This window comes from Urocitellus parryii, chromosome 11 (assembly GCF_045843805.1).
Source record: "Urocitellus parryii isolate mUroPar1 chromosome 11, mUroPar1.hap1, whole genome shotgun sequence".
Lineage (NCBI taxonomy): Eukaryota > Metazoa > Chordata > Mammalia > Rodentia > Sciuridae > Urocitellus > Urocitellus parryii.
Window position 1 is genome coordinate 120,218,021 of NC_135541.1, and position 20,125 is coordinate 120,238,145.

General features: G+C 57.0%; 1 protein-coding gene across 1 annotated transcript; it reads left to right on the forward strand.

Moving 5' to 3' along the window:
- The first annotated feature begins 2,223 nt into the window (after positions 1 to 2,223).
- Positions 2,224 to 19,322, forward strand: Insrr (insulin receptor related receptor). Its single transcript, XM_026405022.2, has 22 exons — positions 2,224 to 2,308; positions 5,823 to 6,374; positions 8,392 to 8,695; positions 8,793 to 8,935; positions 9,135 to 9,279; positions 10,557 to 10,771; positions 11,028 to 11,154; positions 13,287 to 13,525; positions 13,911 to 14,078; positions 14,179 to 14,374; positions 14,597 to 14,638; positions 14,715 to 14,935; positions 15,131 to 15,267; positions 15,353 to 15,515; positions 15,678 to 15,783; positions 16,391 to 16,443; positions 16,621 to 16,850; positions 17,768 to 17,878; positions 17,993 to 18,152; positions 18,442 to 18,571; positions 18,686 to 18,820; positions 19,082 to 19,322. The coding sequence occupies exons 1-22, from the start codon at positions 2,224 to 2,226 to the stop codon at positions 19,320 to 19,322; spliced, it is 3,903 nt and encodes a 1,300-aa protein (XP_026260807.2).
- The last annotated feature ends 803 nt before the right edge of the window (positions 19,323 to 20,125 follow it).

Below are 20,125 nucleotides of genomic sequence, written 5' to 3' on the forward strand. Positions count from 1 at the left end.
CGGCGGCGTCCGCCTCGCTCGGCTGGGCGGCAGTCCGTGCGCTCCCAGCCACAGGGCCTCCCTGGACATGTGCGCTGGGCGGTGTTAAAGACCCAGCCGCCAGGAAAGGGCGGAGCCAGCGGCCCCCGCCCGGCCCGGCCCCGCCCCTCCACCTCTAGCCCCGCCCCTCTTCCGAAGCCCCCAACTCTGCCGACTCCCCTTTCGGGGCCCGGGTGCCAGTCCTTTCGCTAATACACCTCCATCTCCAGGAGCAGTGGAGAGGCCGCCGCCGAACGCCTTCGAAGTGTCTTCTGGAGGTGGGGGAGTGGGAAGTGATGCGCCGTTTCTCCCGGAGTATAAAGCAGCAGCGTTTTTAGATGTGGGAGGAGGAAGACCGAGCTGGGGAAAGATTGCAGTCCAGGTCACACCAGGCAGCCCCCGCCCTACGACGCACTTGCCTGAAGGCGCCGTGCACGTCAGTTGAGAAAAAAACATGAAACACTCTCTAAACCCCAGTAGGAAAAGGGAAAGGACCCCCAAAGGACCAAACGCAGAACCTAGGCATGAACACAGAAGGGACAGAGGAAGAACTGATCGCCTTTAACAGCCCAATGGAGATCAAGGAGCCCAAGCCCCGCTGACCAGGAGAAACCACAGGGTGGCGCTAAATGCCCACACGCAAAGGTGCGCGCTCCCGGCCTGGGTCGGGTGGATCCGGCGCGGTGCGCAGCCCCCACTGAGTGCTGTGCCTCGGGTCCTCGGGTCAGTCGTCGACTCCCGCCAGGCAGCTGGGGCCCCCGAGCTGGGTAGAGACAGGCGAGCAGGACTGGCATCGATCGCCATCCTGACAGGAGCATTGATTTCTTCACGGAGAAATTAATAGACCTTCTCTTAGCTCTTCGGACGCGGGAGCCGCCCGCGGGTGGAGCCCTTGGAGGCTGCGCACCTGGAAAGCCCCGGGATCCCCAGCACCCACGGAACCAGAAGGCAGGTCCCGGTGTTTCTCAGCACCCAGCCTTGGCATCTGCAAGATCCCGTCAATCTCAAGACCGGGAGAGGGAGGGGAGAGGGAGGAGGAGGGACTTTGGGGAAGGAGGTCGACAGGTGCCCAGGCAACGGGGGAAGGAAATCCTCCTAGAGGCCATCAGTTTTCCTCGCTGCCAGGGCCCCTGCACAGATGGTCCCCCAAGGTCCCCGACACAGGGATGCACAGATAGCAGCCTGAATTCACTAAGGTGAGCGTACAGAGGCGGAGCCTCCCAGGGTGATCGCCCTCCTTAAGCCTTGCTCCGGCTAAGGGACCAAGGACAAGTGTGGCCCTGAGGCTGAGAGAGGCTCTGTGAGGCGCGGGGCTTGAATATTCAGGAGACACTGTCCACCCCCTCGCCAGTTCCAACAGTCTCCTCCGGGTCGAGGCTGTACGGAGTGACCCCGCAGGTGTCAAGGCACCTGTTGGTAGAATCCAGAAACACCTCTCCCCCAGGACGCGCGGGCGCTGTCGGTCTGTCCGGCTGTGCAGGTCCACTTGGAGGAATCTGCAGCAGAGGCGGCAGCAGGGCCGGGAGAGGACCCGGGGCAGCCGGAGCAGGGCTGGGGGAGCTCGGTTCTTGCCTCTCCCCCACCCACCCTCGTAATTGGACCTTATTTCCCCAACAGATCTGTGCCCCTCAGTTGTCAGGCTAAATATTTTGGCTCAGCGGGAGGGGCGGAGAGAGGGAGAAGTCCCCGCAAACCAATCCGTTTCGACTGGGGGCGGGGAGGACGCGGCTGGGCGCGGTCGGTGGGCCCGCCCCGGGAGATATTGCCGGAGCGCGGCCGCGGGCGCTGGCAGAGTGCGCCCAGGAGGCCAGCGGAGGGACTCGACGCCCGGCCTCCCCGGGGCTCTCCCTGGGCTTGCGCTCCGCCTCACCTCGGAGGCCTCGGGCCGCTCTTGAACCTTGTGTCACTTTCTCCCTTTGGGGTCCTTTCTGAGGCTCTCCCTGTCACTGCGACTCTGTTCCCATCTGTCTCTGGAGTCACACAGAGTCCCTAGTCTCCAGCAGCCTGTCGCTGGCCGTGTCTGTGGTCGCATTTCCTCCTCTGCCTCAGCTGTCAGAGCGGGGGATTCCTGCTCTCCCTGCCCTTTCCCTTCCCCTCCTTTCGAAGCCTGGGCCTTGGCGTCCTTTAAGGTGGTCAGACCCTTCTCTTCTCTGGTGGAGCCACCCGGAGGAGGGCCAAGACGGAACACAAGCCAGGGCTGGGACCATGGCAGTGCCTGGTCTGTGGCCCTGGGGAGCCTGCCACCTTATGATTCTCTTCTCCTTGGGATTTGGCCTGGATACACTAGAGGGTGAGTCCCCAGCACTGTCTCCCAGACTTCCATCTCCCTCCCAGAGAGCTGGCTGGGAAGCCAAACAACTGAGCCTCCAGCCGGAATGCATCTTATTCTTTACTGCAATGTGAAGACTTAGGTCAGCTCTCAGAAGGACTTCCCATTAGGAAAAACAGTTAGTGGTCTACATAAAAGTGTTTTTTTCTCTCAGCTCCCTAGGAGATGAGGACTTGGAAATGGGATAAATAGATGTCTTCCATTCCAGTTTGTGAAGTCATGATCCTTGTAAAATCTGTATGAGAACGATAAATGAGGCTGTAAGAGTGTGAGGTCATTTGTGGGGCCATGGAATGGGAAGGGACAAGGCTGGGACAGGTAGCTGAGAACCAGGTGCTATTAAGTAACTGAATGTGCAGGCGGGAAACAGGCTCAGTCAATGGGGCAGTAAAGCTAGACAGGTCCCGAGCTCCTGCATTCAGGGCCCTGTCCCTTGTCCCCCACTCTCAGGACCTATCTGCAGTAGGGAGAGGGCCTGGCTCTGGGGAAGAGCTGCCTTTCCCTGGTGTCCCAGCCTTCGTCCCCAGATGGACACTTTCCACAAGTAGGGATCAGAAGCTGGGGTGTGACCTTGAAGGCAAGTGGCCCTCATGGGCACAGCAGGGGATCAATGGGGGGAGGAAAAGGAGCAATGGGGGAAGAGTCAAAGGGGAAAGAATAAGTGGGACCCCCTTCCTCAATCCCACCACCCCCTCCAGACTGAGGGAGCTCTGGAATCTATTGCTCTGTGCCTGCCTGAGGGGTCTCATGATGTCCTTGAGACTGGGGGCCCCAGGGGCAAGGGAGAGCCTCCCCTTCCTACAGAGACAGGGGAATGATGCAAATGGGTTGGGGTCGGGGGTCCCCTGAGGGGTGCTAGTCCCAGAGTCTCTGCCTGCAAACCACAGTGCCCCTCCACTGAGCCCCCTCCTCTCCCCCTCCATTGCTGTGCCAGGACAGGGCCCAGCGGATGCCAGCCGGGAACACAGTTGTCAGGGCAGGAGCATGTCCCTGGGTGAGTGGGGTCAGTGTTTGGTCAGGGGACACAGATGCTGCGTTCCCAGTGCAGCTCTGCAGAGCTGTGTCTTGAGGGAAGGCAGGGGTTAATTTGCAAAGGTCTTAGATTTGTTTTTCCAAATGACTCCCATCAGGGGAGCCCTAGAGAGGCAGGGGCATGATGGGAAGTGGGCGCCTGAGAGAACCCCCCATCTGCCTGGCAGAGCCTGATTGGCCTTCTCCTGGAGGGCTAGAAGTGTCTTCTCCTTCTCTGCCTCCCTTTGGTGTGTGTGCGGCTGCCTGAGCCCAGACACACACACACACACACACACACACACACACACACACACACACAGCTGCTGGGCAGAGCCAAGCTCAGGACCACTAATAACCATGTGAAGAAGGTGGGAAGCAAGCCCCTGGGAGCCAGCCTCCCCTGCCCAGGCCCCTCTAACAAACCATCACCGAATGAGCCTGGACAGTGCGTGCGATGTTGCCGCAGCGCCAGGTGGGAAGGGAGGCAGCAGAGGCTGGACAGGTCAGCTGGACCAGACTTGCAGCTTCAGCAAGGGGAGCCACGCAAGGCCCCTTGGGAGAAACTGAAGCAGGCATCCAGCCCCTACAGGGGAAGAGCCCTAAGTGCCTTGGGCGACAACGGGGAGGGGACCTGGGCCCGAGTCTGAGGAAGGCAGGCATTCTGGGTCCCCAGGGAGGGAGGCATGTGGGACGCAGATGGCCATGGTCCACAGTCCCCAGGAGCCCTGTTGTTCCAGCCCTGCACTGGGCATCATGGGGCATGCAGAGCTGACTCCTGGGCCTCATCCTCCCTGGAGGGGGTGATGGAGACGCAGACAACAGTGTCAGGTGACGCCCCAGGTATGCTCATGACCAGCCTTGACTTACTAAGTGCAGCTAAGCCCAAAGGGGAAGTGAGTGACTGAGGATCAGAGGGTTAGGAGGAGCCTCGGCCTGGGCTGGAGACAGGAGTGGGATCAGGTAATCTACACCCAGAGTGTCGGGCCCAAGAACTGAAATGCGAGCTCTGGCAAGGGGAGCCATGGAGTGTCCTTCAAGGGTAAGCCAAGGCAGGAGCCAGGCAGAGAAGGTAGGACGATGCGTTGGGCACGGGGCCCATGCCTCTAATGTCAACAACTTGGGAGACTGAGACAGGATGACTGCAAGTTCAAGGCCAGCCTGGGCCTGAGACCAGCCTGAGACCCTGTCTCAAAATTTAAAAAAAAAAAAAAATTTAAAGGGCTGGGGATGTAGCTCAGTGGTAGACTGCCTGCCCTTGGGTTCTATCCCTAAGACCACCAAAAAAAAAGGGGGGGGGCATGAAGCTCAGTGCTCATTGCTTCCCAGCCTCAGGATTCAATCACCTGTCAAATATTTATTGAGTGCCAGTTTTGTGTCAGGCACTCTACCGTGCACTAGGATCCAGCGATGAATTAAGCAAAGATCACTGCCCTATGGAGCTTACAATAAACAAAATAAATAAAGTAGATTATATATTAACCAGTGTTGAGAGCGCTAGAGAAAAATTAAACAGGGGATGGAGGGTGGGTAGTGTCACAGTTTTCAAAAGGATGGTCACTTATGAAGGTGAGGAAACCATGTAGGTGGAAGAGTGTTCTACCTAGAGGGAACAGAAGGGACAGAGACCCTGAGGCAGGATTTGGCCGATTGTTTGAGGGACATCCAAAAGGTCAAAGTGGTTGAAGGAGAGAAAGAAAAGGAATAAAATCAGGGGGTTACAGGGGCCCAAACTGTAGGGCTTTGACTTTTACATCAAGCAAGATGGGAGTCATGGGAGGTGGGGCTCAAGCAGAGGAGGAGTGTGGTCCAACCGTGTCTTGGGGTGACCCTGGCGTTAGAGTGGAGAACAGCACAGAGAGGCCAGGCAGAAGCAGGAAGGCAATTTTGGAGGCTGTAGATCCAGAGTAAGACGATGGTGGAAACCTCGAGAGTGGTGACCAGTGGTCAGGTTCTGGACATAAATAAAATATGAAGCCCACAGAACATAGAGGGAGGGAAAAAAAAGTTAAGGGTAGCCAGACACAGTGGCACCCGCCTGTCACCCCCGTGACTCAGGAGGCTGAGGCAGGAGGATTGAAAGTTCGAGGCCAGCCTGGGCAATTTAGTGAAACACTGTCTCAAAGTAAAAAATAGAAAGGGTAGGGGATGTCGCTCAGCGGTGGGGCACCCCTGGATGAACCCCTAGTACCCCAAAAAGAAAACGGGTCAGGCAGGACTGCAAGAGCCAACTTGCTATTGACTGAGGCCAAGTAGGTTTGGAAGCGGAAATCAAGGACTCACTTGTGGCTATAGTGGCTGGTGAGCCCTCTGAGACCCTGGGGGGAGGCCACCCCTCGCCCAAAGCAGAGCCCGACACCATTCGGTGTCCGGCAGCGCATGTGGTTCCCTTAGCCCAAAGCAGCCAGGGGCGACGGGGTGCCTGGCCCGGGATGCACTCACTGTCGCATGCCATGTGTGCCCACAGTGTGCCCCAGCCTGGACATCCGCTCAGAGGTGGCAGAGCTGCGGCGGCTGGAGAACTGCAGCGTGGTGGAGGGCCACTTGCAGATCCTGCTCATGTTCACGGCCACGGGGGAGGACTTCCGCGGCCTCAGTTTCCCCCGCCTCACCCAGGTCACCGACTACCTCCTGCTCTTCCGCGTCTACGGCCTGGAGAGCCTGCGGGATCTCTTCCCCAACCTCGCGGTGATCCGGGGGGCGCGCCTCTTCCTGGGCTACGCGCTGGTCATCTTCGAGATGCCACACCTGCGCGACGTGGGGCTGCCCGCGCTGGGGGCTGTGCTGCGCGGGGCTGTGCGCGTGGAGAAGAACCAGGAGCTCTGCCACCTGTCCACCATTGACTGGGGACTGCTGCAGCCTGCGCCCGGTGCCAACCACATCGTGGGCAACAAGCTGGGCGAGGAGTGTGCAGACGTGTGCCCAGGGGTGCTGGGAGCCGCTGGTGAGCCCTGTGTCAGGACCACCTTTGGTGGGCACACGGACTACAGGTGCTGGACCTCCAGCCACTGTCAGAGAGGTGGGTGTGGCACAGAATATGACCGTGGGGCACAGGGAAGCAGGGCCAGGTGGGCCAGGGTGGGCGCAGGATGGTGCAGTGGGTACCTACTGCCACTGATTTAATCTTGTCCAATGAGGCAGGTACTATAGTTATTCCCATTTTACAGAAAATGAAACCGAGGTGCAGGAGAGTTAAGTAACTGATGTAGCAACTAGGAGTAGATACAAAATGGCATCAAAGCAGGCCTACAATCCCAGTGATTCAGGAGACGGAGGCAGGAGGATCACGAGCTGGAGGCCAGTCTGGGCAACTTAGAAAGATTCTGTCTCAAAATAAAAATATAAAAAGAGTTGGGGAAAAAAAAAAGAAAAAAAGAAAGAGTTGGGGATGTAGTTCAGTGGTAATGTGCCCCTGGGTTCAATCCCCAGTACTGGAGGCAGGATCAGAATCAGGTAGTCATGGAATAGGACAAGGACAGGTACAAACAAGGCAGGCATGGGGCGCTGGGGAGAAAATATGCACATATGGACAGAAGACTGAACAGGCAGTCTTAGGTTAAAGCCAGGCGGCCGGGTCCAGGTCTCAGCTCTACTGATTTTGGCTGTGCCTCAGGCCCCTCTTCTGTAAAGGGATCCCAGGGTTGTCAGGAGGGGTGAGTTCCACAGAGTACTAGAGAAGCACCTGGGCCACCGTAGTGGTTCTGGTTCATAGTAAAAGTGGCCACGTGCTAAGTGCAGCGGCCCACACCTGTGATCCCAGGCACTAGGAATCCTAAGGCAGTGGGACTACAATTTCAAGGCCAGCCTGGGCCACTTAGTGAGACCCTGTCTCAAAAACAAACAAAAAAAAAAAATTAAAAGGAGAGCTGGGGGTGTAGCTCAGTGGTAGAGCACCCTGGGTTCAATCCCCAGTGCTGGTGGCGCACATCTGTAATTCCAGCAGCTCTGGAGACTGAGGGAGGAGGAGCAGGATTTCAAAGCCATCCTCAGCTATATAGGGAGGACCTAAGCAATTCAGCGAGACCCTGTCCTTAAATAAAATATTTTTAAAAAGACTGGGGATGTGGCTCAGTGGTTGAGCACCCCTGGGATCAGTCCCCAGTACCAAAAATAAAAATAAAAAAAAGAAAGAAAAGAAAGAAAGAGGGAAGAAGAAGAGGAGGAGGAAGAAGAGAGGAGGAGGAGGAGGTTATTTATGGAGCCAGAGGAAAGGAGTAGAGAAGAGAGGGGGAGAGAAGGAGGGGTGCTAGTGGAGGGGAAATGAAAGTTATGGGGGGGGGGGAGGAAGACCTTTCGGAAGCCAGGAGCGGATCTGGGATCTGCAGCCTAGGAGTCTCTTCCAGACAGTTCATGGAGGTCAGTTCCTCTCACCTCCTTGGCCTCCGCATAAGGGCAGGCGAGTAACCGGATCCCTGCTGTAGCGGAGGCCACTTCCCTGAGCCTCCCTGTTGGCTGTAAACACAGCTGTTCCAAGTCCTCTCGTGTACAGTATCAACAGACCCTGGCTGACCCCACCCCACACATGGCTCCCAGACACCCAGCTGCCCCGGTGCCCGTCCAGGCTCAGTGTCCCTGGCACTGAACCCACCCCCTGCCCCAGGGGAGGGGGAGCTGGAGAGGGAGGCAGAATGGGCAGGGCGTGGACACGTGAGGGGTGGCGACCCTTCCCTCCACACGCTCCCAAGCCCACCTCGCCCCTGGCCTCACTGCTCAGGAAAGACCAGCTGGTTCACCCTGGCACCGTGCCCAGCGATGATGTGGGCACCAGGCCTAGACAGGACAGCAGGCCGGAGAGCAGCAACCCTGATGGGCAAGGTCACCGCTGTGTCCTGAGTTCTAACACCTCCAACTGGACACCGCGGGAGGTGGAGAGCCACAGAGAGGAGTGATGGTCCTGGTCCTCAGAAGACCCTGTCGGAAGGAAACCGGTGTCACTGAATCAGAGGATGCAAGCTGAGAGTGCCATGGGGCCAGGCTGGCATAGGGTGACAGGGCCGAGGGGAGTGGTGAGGTCTGACCCAGCTCTCTGCCCACAGTGTGTCCCTGTCCCCAAGGCCTGGCCTGCACGGCCGGGGGCGCCTGCTGCCACGCCGAGTGTCTGGGGGGCTGCAGTCGGCCTGAAGACCCTCGGGCCTGCGTGGCCTGCCGCCACCTGTACTTCCAGGGAGCCTGCCACAGAGCCTGCCCTCCAGGCACCTACCAGCAGGAGTCCTGGCGCTGCGTCACGGCCGAGCGCTGTGCCAGCCTGCGCTCGGTGCCCGGCCGCGCCTCCACCTTCGGCATCCACCAGGGCAGCTGCCTGGCCCAGTGCCCGCCAGGCTTCACCCGCAATGGCAGCAGGTGAGCGGAGGGGGGAGGGGGGAAGCCTGGGCCGGTGAGGAGGCCTGAGGAGGCCCACAGGGATCCAGAGCTCATGCCACCCGATTGTCCCCACCAGCATATTCTGCCATAAATGCGAGGGGCTGTGCCCGAAAGAATGCAAGGTGGGCACCAAGACCATCGACTCGGTGCAGGCGGCCCAGGACCTGGTGGGCTGCACCCACGTGGAGGGGAGCCTCATCCTCAACCTCCGCCAGGGCTGTCAGTACCTCCTGGGGCCGTGCGCCTCCTCCTCGCCACACCCGCCCTCCCAGCCTCGCCCATTACAACCAGCTGGCTAAGTACCACTTTCTTCACCCAGGCCAGCCCTGAGGACCCACTCACCCGGGACCTCCTCCTGCCCCTGCCCTGTGGGCCGGCCCCTTCCCTACTCCGGCCCACCCCTGTCTTCCTTCCTCAGACAACCTGGAGCCCGAACTGCAGCGCAGCCTGGGGCTGGTGGAGACCATCACTGGCTTCCTCAAAATCAAACACTCCTTCGCACTCGTGTCCCTGGGCTTCTTGAAGAACCTCAAGCTAATCCGGGGGGATGCCATGGTGGATGGGTAAGGGGTCAGAATCAGGCCTCCGTCCAGCCCCTTCCCTCAGCATTCCCAAAAGAGTGGTGAAGACAATGGGCTGTGGAACCCGTTCAGCCACTTACTAGCTGTGTGACTCTGGATTGGTTACTTAACTTCTCTGGCTGTTTTTCATTGATAAAATGAGGCTACTTTAACACTACTTATTTCTTAGGGGCTGCTGTGAATATTACTTAAATTGTGATGTGTAAAGCACTTAAAATAATGCCTGGAACGCAGTGTATACAATGCAAATCAGAGTTACACAGAACTCCATAAGGATTGGCCATAATTGTTAACATCCCATCCTGCGTAACATGCCTGCATAGCATGTCTTGCCTGGGTTTTAAACTCACTCCCACCAACAACTGGACAAGACCTATCCAGAATGTAGCCAGGATTTTTCAAAATAAAAAGAATGCTTTAAATTAGCATCACAGTGGTGCACGCCTGTAATCCCAATGACTCAGGACCTGAGATAGGAAGATCACAAGTTCAAGGACAGTCTGGTCAATTTAGTAAGACCCTATCTCAAAATTAAAAAAATAAAATAAAATAAAAAGACTACAAATGTAGCTTAGTAGTAAAATGCTCCTGGGTTCAATCCCCAGTACTAAAATAATAAGGATAAATAATAAATTAATGAATTAATTAACGTCAGCCGGAGCGTGGTAGCTCATGCCTATAATCCCAGCAATGCAGAAGGCTGATGCAGGAGGATTGCAAGTTGGAGACCAGTCTCAGCAACTTAGTGAGACCCTGTCTCAAAATAAAAAATAAAAAGGGTTGGGATGTGGCTCAGTGGTTCAGTCCCCAGTACTCCCCCCCACACACACACACAAAGTTAGCATTAGTCAGGTGCTTTCCTGTGGCTCCTCATGTCTCCTGGCACATCGTTGGTTACACCTAGAGGTGCCCACACCCCAGCCTGAGACCCACTGCCTCAGGATGAGAACCATCCCTCCTGTGTCCCCCAAATCAGGATGCAGCAAGTGTTCAAAGTGAGATGAAGTCAGGAAGGAAACAGGGTAGCTCTTGAGCCCATTTCACTGATGGGAACAACAGAGAAGACAGATGACCTGCCAGACATCACACTCCTGGTCAGTAGCACAGAGTGGGTGTGCCCAAGCCCCCCACCCCTGTGCTCTGGCTGTGAGTGGCTGCCCATGACCAGCACTGCCCCTCCAGGAGGAGCCCCAAAGCCACCCCTTTGGCACCCCCAGCCCCTACCTCCCTACAGAATAAGGTCGCCTGGCCTCCCCCAGGAACTACACTCTGTACGTGCTGGACAACCAGAACCTGCAACAGCTGGGGTCCTGGGTGGCCACTGGGCTCACCATTCCTGTGGGCAAGATCTACTTTGCCTTCAATCCGCGCCTCTGCTTGGAGCACATCTACCGATTGGAGGAGGTGACGGGCACCCGGGGTCGGCAAAACAAGGCTGAGATCAACCCCCGCACCAATGGAGACCGCGCTGCCTGTAAGGCCCAGACCCGTCCCCAGAGCGAGCAGCGCTCACAGTGCCACGCGACCCCCAGGCACAGCGGGACGCTCACGCGCGCTGCCATCCCCACACCCTGCAACGCACCAGGCACACGCACTCGGGTGGGAGGGGTCGCTTGAAGGGGACAGCCACTTTGGAGGTCCCGTGGTGGGTGGGATGCCTCGGGGCAGGGTGGGGCTCGAGCAGGTGACAGGCGCGTTGGGAGCAGTGTTTACCCGGTCCCTGAGCCCAGGCCAGACTCGCACCCTGCGCTTCGTGTCCAACGTGACGGAGACGGACCGCATCCTGCTGCGCTGGGAGCGCTACGAGCCGCTGGAGGCCCGCGACCTGCTCAGCTTCATCGTCTACTACAAGGAGTCGTGAGTACCTGGAGGGGCCGTCAGAGAGGGACCGGCCGGAGGCCGACGAGGGCGGGGCGCCTGGGGCTCCGGAGAGCCGGGAGCTAGGACCCCCAAGTGACATTTCAGTGTGGGGCCCACACTGGGCGCTACTTCAGTTTCCCTCACCAAGGGACGAAGGGGACCGTCAGGGCTTCTGGGAGCTGCGATCCCTCTGCTGGAAGGCTTGATAATTAAACTTCAATTCACTATGCTAATGCTCCACACTGACCACACGCTCCTGCCCCAGCAGTGGTTTGGGGAGTGCCCATTAATTTGGCCAGTTTTAAGAGCAGCTCTGCCAGCACTTCATTAAAGCCGGAGAAAGGGAGGGTGCTGAGATGGCCAGGGACCGGTTGCTTGTTTCCTTGAAGAGAATGGAATGACCCTAGCAACAGGGATCACAGTTAGAACACAGAAGAACTTCCCCTCCAAACATGGCTAGGAATCAAAAAGAGGGGAGAAATGGATTTTGGAGAGCAGGCTGGACAGGCAGGAGTGAGGAATATTCTCTCCCAGGTAGAGAAGATGCAGCCATCTGGCTTGGAAAGACTGTCTATGAATTAAAATTGGAAATTTTTTTTTTTTTTTTTTTTAGGTCCTGCCTTAGGGGGAGGGTGAGAGGCTTCCCCAGTGGTGGGTGACTGGAGCTAGCATAAGGGGCTGGAGAATTTGTACAGTATAGATTGTGAATTGTCTAGTCCCCAGTACAGCCTGTAAGTCTGCATCGCCAACGAGCTTCTAGGCGATGCTGAAGGTGCTGGTTCATGGATCACATTGTAAGAAGCACTGACAGGGTCTGCAATGTGAATGGCACCCCCGACTCATGAAGTTCCCAACTGCACAACTCTACACAGATGCTTTTGGGCAACAAGAGCAGAGAATCATGGGGATCCTCCAGGGGCTCCCTAATATTACTGCCTTGCAGTGTGACTGCTGTGCTCCCTCAGATGCATGCACATGATCGTGGCTCACCCATGGCATTGATTCTGCACCTCTACACACTTGCTCCTGGACTGTCCTGCTTCCATCCCAACAAGGGCAGGCACTTCCTGCTGAGCCTAAATCCCCCACTCACTTTTCTTTTCTTTTTTTCTTTCTTTCTTTCTTTTCTTTTTTTTTTTTTTTTTTTTTTTGTACCAGGGATTGAACCCAGGGGGCACTTAACCACTGAGCCACATTCCCAGCATTCTTTATGTTTTTATTTTGAGACAGGGTCTTGCTAAGCTGTTTAAGGTCTGGATAAGTTGTGGAGGTTGGCTTTGAACTCACAATCCTCCTGCCTCAGCCTCCAGAGTCTCTGGGATTACAAGCATGTGCAACCACACTGGATTATCCTGTTTCCCTTTGACATCCCCTCAGGTTCTGTCCCTTGCTCAGCAAGAATTTCACCCCTCTATCTCCCTCCAAAGCACAAAACCCCAGATTTTCCCCATCATCTACCTTGACACCTCCCATTGGGCTCCACTTTCATCTTTCCCAGCAACCAGCCCCCCCCCAGGAGCTATAGAACTGTGCTTATAGTCTTCAATTCCACTTGAGGGGAAGGGAATTAGGATAACTTCATATCCACCTTTATATATATATATATATATATATATATATATATATATATATATATATATAACCAAAATGCAAAAAAAATTGGGAAGTGGGTACTGGGAATTGAACCCTGGGGTGCTTTACCACTGAGCTACAATCTCCAGTCCTTTTATTTATTTTGAGGCAGGGCCTCATAAATTGCAAAGGGTCTCGTTAAGTTACTGAAGCTGACCTTGAATTACAATCCTCCTGCCTCAGACTCCCAAGTCACTGAGATTATAGGCATGTGCCAACCCCTCCCAACTTACAATGCAAACATTTTTAATGTTCCTTGTGACTAAAGCTTGGTATTTCCTGCTAACGATGAGGAGATGATTCATTACAAATTTGGTTGGCCACAGATATCACAGGGGGCACAGGGTCTATCAGGTGGATGGAGTTATGGCTCTGCCCTCATCCGTAGTAGAAGAACAATGACAATGACAGTCCCCTGGTGATTCAGGAGGAAAGAGTATGCTAGAACATGGGGATGGGGCTGAGCCAGTTCTCAGTTCTGGGGACGGGGTGTTCAGCCCATTCCAGAATGCCACAGAGCATGTGGGTCCAGATGCCTGTGGAACTCAGAGCTGGAACCTGCTGGATGTGGAGCTGCCCCTAAGCCGCACCCAAGAGCCAGGGGTCACCTTAGCCCCCCTGAAGCCCTGGACACAGTATGCAGTGTTTGTGCGGGCTATCACACTGACCACTGCTGAGGACAGCCCTCATCAAGGAGCCCAGAGCCCAATCGTCTACCTCAGGACCCTGCCTGCAGGTAGGCTAAGCACTGAGAGGACCGAAGTCACTGTACGTGTATCTAGTGAGAAGAACGTCGGGGACCGAGGTACCAGAAACAGAGAGGCTAGGACACTGAAGATCTGGTCCTAGAGAGGGGGAGGTCAGAGGCCTGAGTCCTAGAAAGAATAGGGGGCATTCACCTGGGTTCTAGGGAGGGTGCCTTTGGAACAGTGCAGGAAATAAGCTGGGTGAACTCAAGGGACTTTGGAGAAGGGGAGGACAGCATTCTGATCTCTAGGAAGGAAGGTCACCTACGCCTCCAGAGAGGGGAGATGGACTCCAGAGAGAGAGGGACTCATTACCAGACATTATCTGGAAGGGGAACCCGCGGCCTCTGAGTGGTACTCTCCTCACACCCCCAGCACCCACAGTGCCCCAAGACGTCATCTCCACGTCCAACTCCTCCTCCCACCTCCTGGTGCGCTGGAAGCCACCGACCCAGCGCAACGGAAACATCACCTACTACCTGGTCCTGTGGCAGAGGCTGGCGGAGGACGGCGACCTCTACCTCAATGACTACTGCCACCGTGGTGCGCAGGCCGGCAGGGTGGAGGTTCAGGTCTGGCTCGGTGGGCACCAGAGGAGGGAAGACCCCCTCTCTAACGACTGTCTTCACGGACGCGGCGCTAGGCTTGCGGCTGCCCACCAGCAACCACGACTCCCGCTTCGACAGCGAAGATGGGGAACTCGAGGCCGAGACCGAACCGGGCTGCTGCCCCTGCCAGCACTCACCTCCAGGACAGGCCCTGCCGCCGCTGGAGGCGCAGGAGGCCTCGTTCCAGAAGAAGTTTGAAAACTTTCTGCACAACGCCATCACCATCCCCAAGTGCGACCAGGCACACGCCGAAGGGGCGGGTCTGATGGGCGGGGCCTGGAGGGTGGGTCTTCCAGAGAGGTGGGGGCTTGGGCGTGGCCTGAGTTGTGGGTGGGGCCTTGTTGTGGGCGGTGCCTGCGTTGTGGGCGGGTTTGGGGAGAAGGAGGTGTGCTGTCGCAGAGCGCGCGGGGTGCGTTCCAGTGGAGCCTGATAGCGCTTTCCCGGGCTCCTTAGGTCCCCTTGGAAAGTGACCTCCCTCAACAAGAGCCCTGAAAGGTGAGCCGGGATGGCGCTGGGGACTGAGGGGCGAGACTCCAGGGAACGGGCCCTGGCTGACCTACGCCCTCTCCAGGGACTCGGTGCGGCACCGCCGGGCCGCCGGGACCCTCAGACTAGGGGGCAACAGCTCGGATTTTGAGATCCAGGAGGACAAGGTTCCCCGAGAGCGGGCTGTGCTGAGCGGCTTGCGCCACTTCACCGAGTACCGGATCGACATCCACGCCTGCAACCACGCGGCGCACACCGTGGGCTGCAGCGCGGCCACCTTTGTCTTTGCGCGCACCATGCCCCACAGTAGGTACACCCCCACCTCTACCTCCACCGCTGTCCCTGACCTCCTCGCCCCAGAAACTCGCTTTGCTTGCCCCTCCCGGTTTCCATAATCCTAGAGCTTCCCTAAACCTCGCCGTTCAGCCCAGTTTAACTTGATCTTGAACGTGAGACAGAGGAACTACTGGTGGCCTGATTGCCAGATGGCCCCTCCCGCAGGAGAGGCTGATGGTATCCCAGGGAAGGTGGAGTGGGAGGCAGCCAGCAAAAGCAGTGTTCTCCTGCGGTGGCTTGAGCCACCGGACCCCAATGGACTCATCCTCAAGTATGAAATCAAGTACCGTCGCTCAGGAGAGGTAGGTACCCTAGGGCACCCCCTGTCTCAGCCCCTATTTTGTGCCTACACCCCCTTCCCAGCCAGCTCTTCTGTGCTCCCTGTAGGAAGCCACAGTGCTGTGCGTGTCCCGGCTGAGATATGCCAAAGTTGGTGGGGTCCACCTGGCCCTGCTTCCCCCTGGGAACTACTCTGCGAGGGTTCGTGCCACTTCCCTGGCTGGCAATGGCTCTTGGACGGACAGTGTTGCCTTCTACATCCTTGGCCCAGGTACACAGACGAATCCCCAAACCACACTGCTTGATCCCCAGCCTACCAGACCCCTCGACCCCATCTTTCCCATCCTGGTCTCCCAGTGGTTAGAGGGGAGCATCCCCTTCCCTTGGACTTTTCAATTTTTGACCCTGCCTTCTGCTGTCCTGTGACCACTAGAGGAGGAAGACTCCGGCGGTCTGCATGTCCTCCTCACTGTCACCCCCGTGGGCCTCATGCTGCTCATCATTCTTGCTGCCCTCGGTTTCTTCTACGGCAGGAAGAGGTGATGATAGTTCCCACTGTCCTTCTCTTCCTCATGTCAGCACACTCGGAGGGTGGGAGACCAGACAGCAGAGAGCACTGCCCCCCGCGGATTAATTCTTCCCCGGAGATGACCTGGAGGAGTCATACCCCTAGGCTAGGGTGACCAATTCATCCTGGATAGCCTGGGATTTTCCCCGTTTTAGCAGGGAAACCCCTCCGTGTGGGCACACAGGGCCTGGTGGACCACTGCACTCTCGACCCAAGATGAGAAATAATGAGTCTAGTCCTGCCATAGCAAGGGGACAGACAAGAGATCTCAGCATGTGTCCCAGACACTTCATATCAGATCCCTCTGGGACAGAATGCAAGAGGGATGTGAGGGTAGGACACTGGTCAGCTGAGTCCTAGGGATGTCCCGAAGGGTCAGGAACCCCTTTATTCCTGAGTCTGCCTACTCCCAACCTGCCATATTCCAGCACTCAGACCAAAATCAGCTTGGAAATGTTTTGTGCTTTCCTGGGAGGTCACCCTGACCTGGGCTGGGGTGTGGCCAATGACTCTCCTCCTCGAGGGGTCCCCTTCCTTGTGTCCCTCTTCCAGCCTGACCCCCTTGCTTCCTGTTGCAGAAGTGGCACCCTGTATACCTCTGTGAATCCGGAGTACTTCAGCGCCTCTGATAGTAGGTCTGGGGGCAGGGGACAGGTGGTGTGGGAAGGGAGACAGAGCGGAGGAGAAGCTTCCAGGATACTTGGAGAAGGTGGCCTTGGAACTAAAGCACTTCCCAAGAGGAGGAAGAAGTGGTTGGAGGTGAGGCAGAGAGCAGCCTCCCTGCCTCATGCCCCCCTCCTCCTCTCAGTGTACGTCCCTGATGAGTGGGAGGTGCCCCGGGAGCAGATCTCCATCATCCGGGAGCTGGGCCAAGGCTCCTTTGGGATGGTCTATGAGGGCCTGGCACAAGGACTCGAGGCTGGAGAGAAGTCCACGCCGGTAGCCCTGAAGACGGTGAATGAGCTGGCCAGCCCACGGGAACGCATTGAATTCCTTAAGGAAGCTTCTGTCATGAAGGCATTCAAGTGTCACCACGTGGTAAGGAGGTCAGGCATTGTCCGGGTCATAATTAAAGTAAAAGTAACCGTGGTGAGAGGGAAAGAGTCAGAGATGACTTCAGGGCATCATCAAGATCAGGGCTGGGACTGTGGTTAGGACCCTAATTAGGAGCACCTAAGTATAGTGGTGCACAACTGTAATCCCAGTGACTTGGGCCCAGAGACTAAGGAGTCTGGAGGACTAAGGAGGATTGAAAGTTTGAAGCCAGCCTCAGCAACTTAGTGAGACCCTACCTCAAAAAAAAAAAAAAAAAGCCACAAGCCTGAAATCCCAACAGCTCAGTAGGCTGAGGATCTCAAATTCAAAGCCAGCCTCAGCAACTTAGTGAGGCCCTAAGCAATTTAGCAAGACCCTGTCTCAAAATAAAACAAAAATTAAATTAAAAAAGTTAGAGGCTGGGTAAGGTGGTGCACACCTGTAATTCTAATAGCTCAAGAGGCTGAGGCAGGAGGATTGTGAATTCAAAGCCGGCCTTAGCAACTGTGCGGCACTAAGTAACCTGGGGACGTGGCTCAGTTGTAGAGTACCCCTGAGTTCAACCCTCAGTACCACACATGTACACACAACAAAAACAGAAAGAAATCTTAGGGTTATGGCTATAGTTGAGACATGTCATGATTGGGGGTGTCCAGAGGATTTTTAGGGTCATGATTGGAATGGAAGTCAGAGCTGGGCCAAGTTCATGATGTGACAATTTTCAGATATGATCAAGGTTCTGAGGGCTGTGAGTTCGGGTCAGCATCGCTGTTAGATCAGGATCAAGGTTGGTGTTATGGCTGGGATAAAGGTCAGAGTGGATGTCTGGGTCAGGCTGAGGTCACAGCAGGTCAAGGTTTTGGCCAGGTTGGTCCAAAGGAGGTGGGTCTATCTGCAGCCAAACTCTCTGTCCATCCCAGGTGCGTCTTCTGGGAGTCGTGTCTCAGGGCCAGCCAACTCTGGTCATCATGGAGCTGATGGCCCGGGGGGACCTCAAGAGCCATCTTCGGTCTTTGAGGCCTGAGGCAGAGGTGGGAACCAGGAAGACCCTGAGCCTTCAGAGGCTGGGGAGCCTGAGAAGACTTGGGCACAGTGTGGGGACAAGTCCAGGTACCTTCTTCACCAGCCCTGTCTCTTGGCCCTAGAACAACCCCGGGCTCCCACAGCCAGCACTAGAGGACATGATCCAGATGGCGGGTGAGATCGCGGATGGCATGGCTTACCTGGCCGCCAACAAGTTCGTGCACCGAGACCTGGCAGCCCGTAACTGCATGGTGTCCCAGGACTTCACTGTCAAGATCGGGGGTACAGAGGGTGCCAGGCAGTGAGGGCCTCCCGAGGAGTAGAGACCCCCCTCGCTAGCTCCCCATAGCCACAGCTCCAACCCCGACAGCCTATGAGAACTTTGTCAAGTCAGTCCCCAGATGAGTCTCCTGGCCCAAGGTCGGAGGCTTTGGGTGGGATGACCTCCGAGGTCCTTTGAGCCCCCACATAAGACTCTCGGAGGCTGTGGAGGTAGAGAGGGCTGGGAGAGGGATTCCTGGGGCAGGATCCGGTGTGTGACCTCCATGCCTCCTCCACCCGCTTCTTCTAGACTTCGGGATGACTCGGGACGTGTATGAGACAGACTATTACCGCAAGGGTGGGAAGGGGCTGCTGCCCGTGCGCTGGATGGCCCCCGAGTCCCTCAAAGATGGAATCTTCACCACCCACTCAGATGTCTGGTGGGGCTCGGCACGATCAGAGGGTTCCGGGGATGGTGGGGTGTCATCTGGGCAGCCTGAGGGTGCACTGGGCAGCCTGAGGGTGCTGGGCTCAGGCCCACTGTGTGTCCTCAGGTCCTTTGGTGTGGTGCTCTGGGAGATCGCCACCCTGGCCGAACAACCCTACCAGGGCCTGTCCAATGAACAAGTGCTCAAATTTGTCATGGACGGCGGGGTCCTGGAGGAGCTGCAGAGCTGTCCCCTTCAGCTGTGAGTCACCCCTGCCTACCCCACCCCCAAGACCCCGGCCTGCCACCTCTGATGCTTCTGTGTCCACTGACCCCTGGCCCGCGGTGAGATGCCAGTTCTGCACTCTCACGAGGCAACCCCCACGCCACTGCCCTCCTCTGGTTCTCCCACACACCACGCCCCTGGACCCTCGACTTCACCGAGGGACCCTCCCAGTGCAGAAGGCTGGGAGTGAGCGCCTGGGACTCCAGGATCCTCAACACTGCCTCCCCCACCTGCCAGGCAGGAGCTGATGAGCCGTTGCTGGCAGCAGAACCCACGCCTGCGCCCGACCTTCACCCACATCCTGGACAGCATACAGGAGGAGCTGAGGCCCTCCTTCCGCCTGCTCTCCTTCTACTACAGCCCAGAGTGCCGCGGAGGCCTGGGCTCCTTGCTACCCACTGACGCAGAGCCCGACTCCCCACTAACTCCAAAAGAGGCCTCAGAGGGCAGCCCCCAAAACGGGGGTCCAGGGCATTAAGGGACTCCCCATTCCCTAGCTGACTGGCCTCTCGTGGGTAAAAAGGAAGGGACCCCATCTTTGTGCCCATGAGATGTCCAGATGTTCACCTCCCACCCAGCCATGCTCAGGGCAGGGAACGGCCAAGAGTGGGACAGAGAGCAGGAGCAGGAAGACTCAGGAGCAGTCAGAACAGACTGCAGGAAAGAGCGTCAGCAGTCGGAGTTCGTGGGAAAGCAAGCAGGGCCTCGGTGGGAGGAATCATTAGACCACAGACAGGCATCCCACCGCCCGCAGAGGGAGAGGCCCTGCTCCCACTGCCCTGGAAGCGGAGTCGGAAGAGCCCACCCTCAGCTTGGCACCTCCTGTGGACATCTGGGTTCATCAACGGGAGCAATCAGAGCCAGGCCTGGACCCTGTCCATCCATGCTGGGGACGCCCAGGATGGATGTGCAGATTGCTGCCCGTCCTTCAACTGCATCACCTCCTCCCTTGGCCCCACACACCAGGGGGCATGGTGAGAACCCTGGTGAGCAGGCCCCCAGCCTGCCCTGGTGGGCCTGCCCCAACTCCTCTCCCCTGGCCCCACAGGGACCCCCAAGCTTGGTGCTCCTCCTTCTGGTTCCCCAGGGGCCTCCCTTGGTGCACATTCCCTGCTTTGTCCAGTCTTCCCCTGCCTCTCATGGGAGACTGGAGAAGGCACAATAAAGGCTGAGGTCTGTTTGGACCCAGGTCCCGGCAGTACTCTCTCCGTCTCTATGCTGCACTTCCTCTCCCTCTCCTGCGGGACTTGAGGTGGTGACCCGAGGGTGGTAGGTAAGACA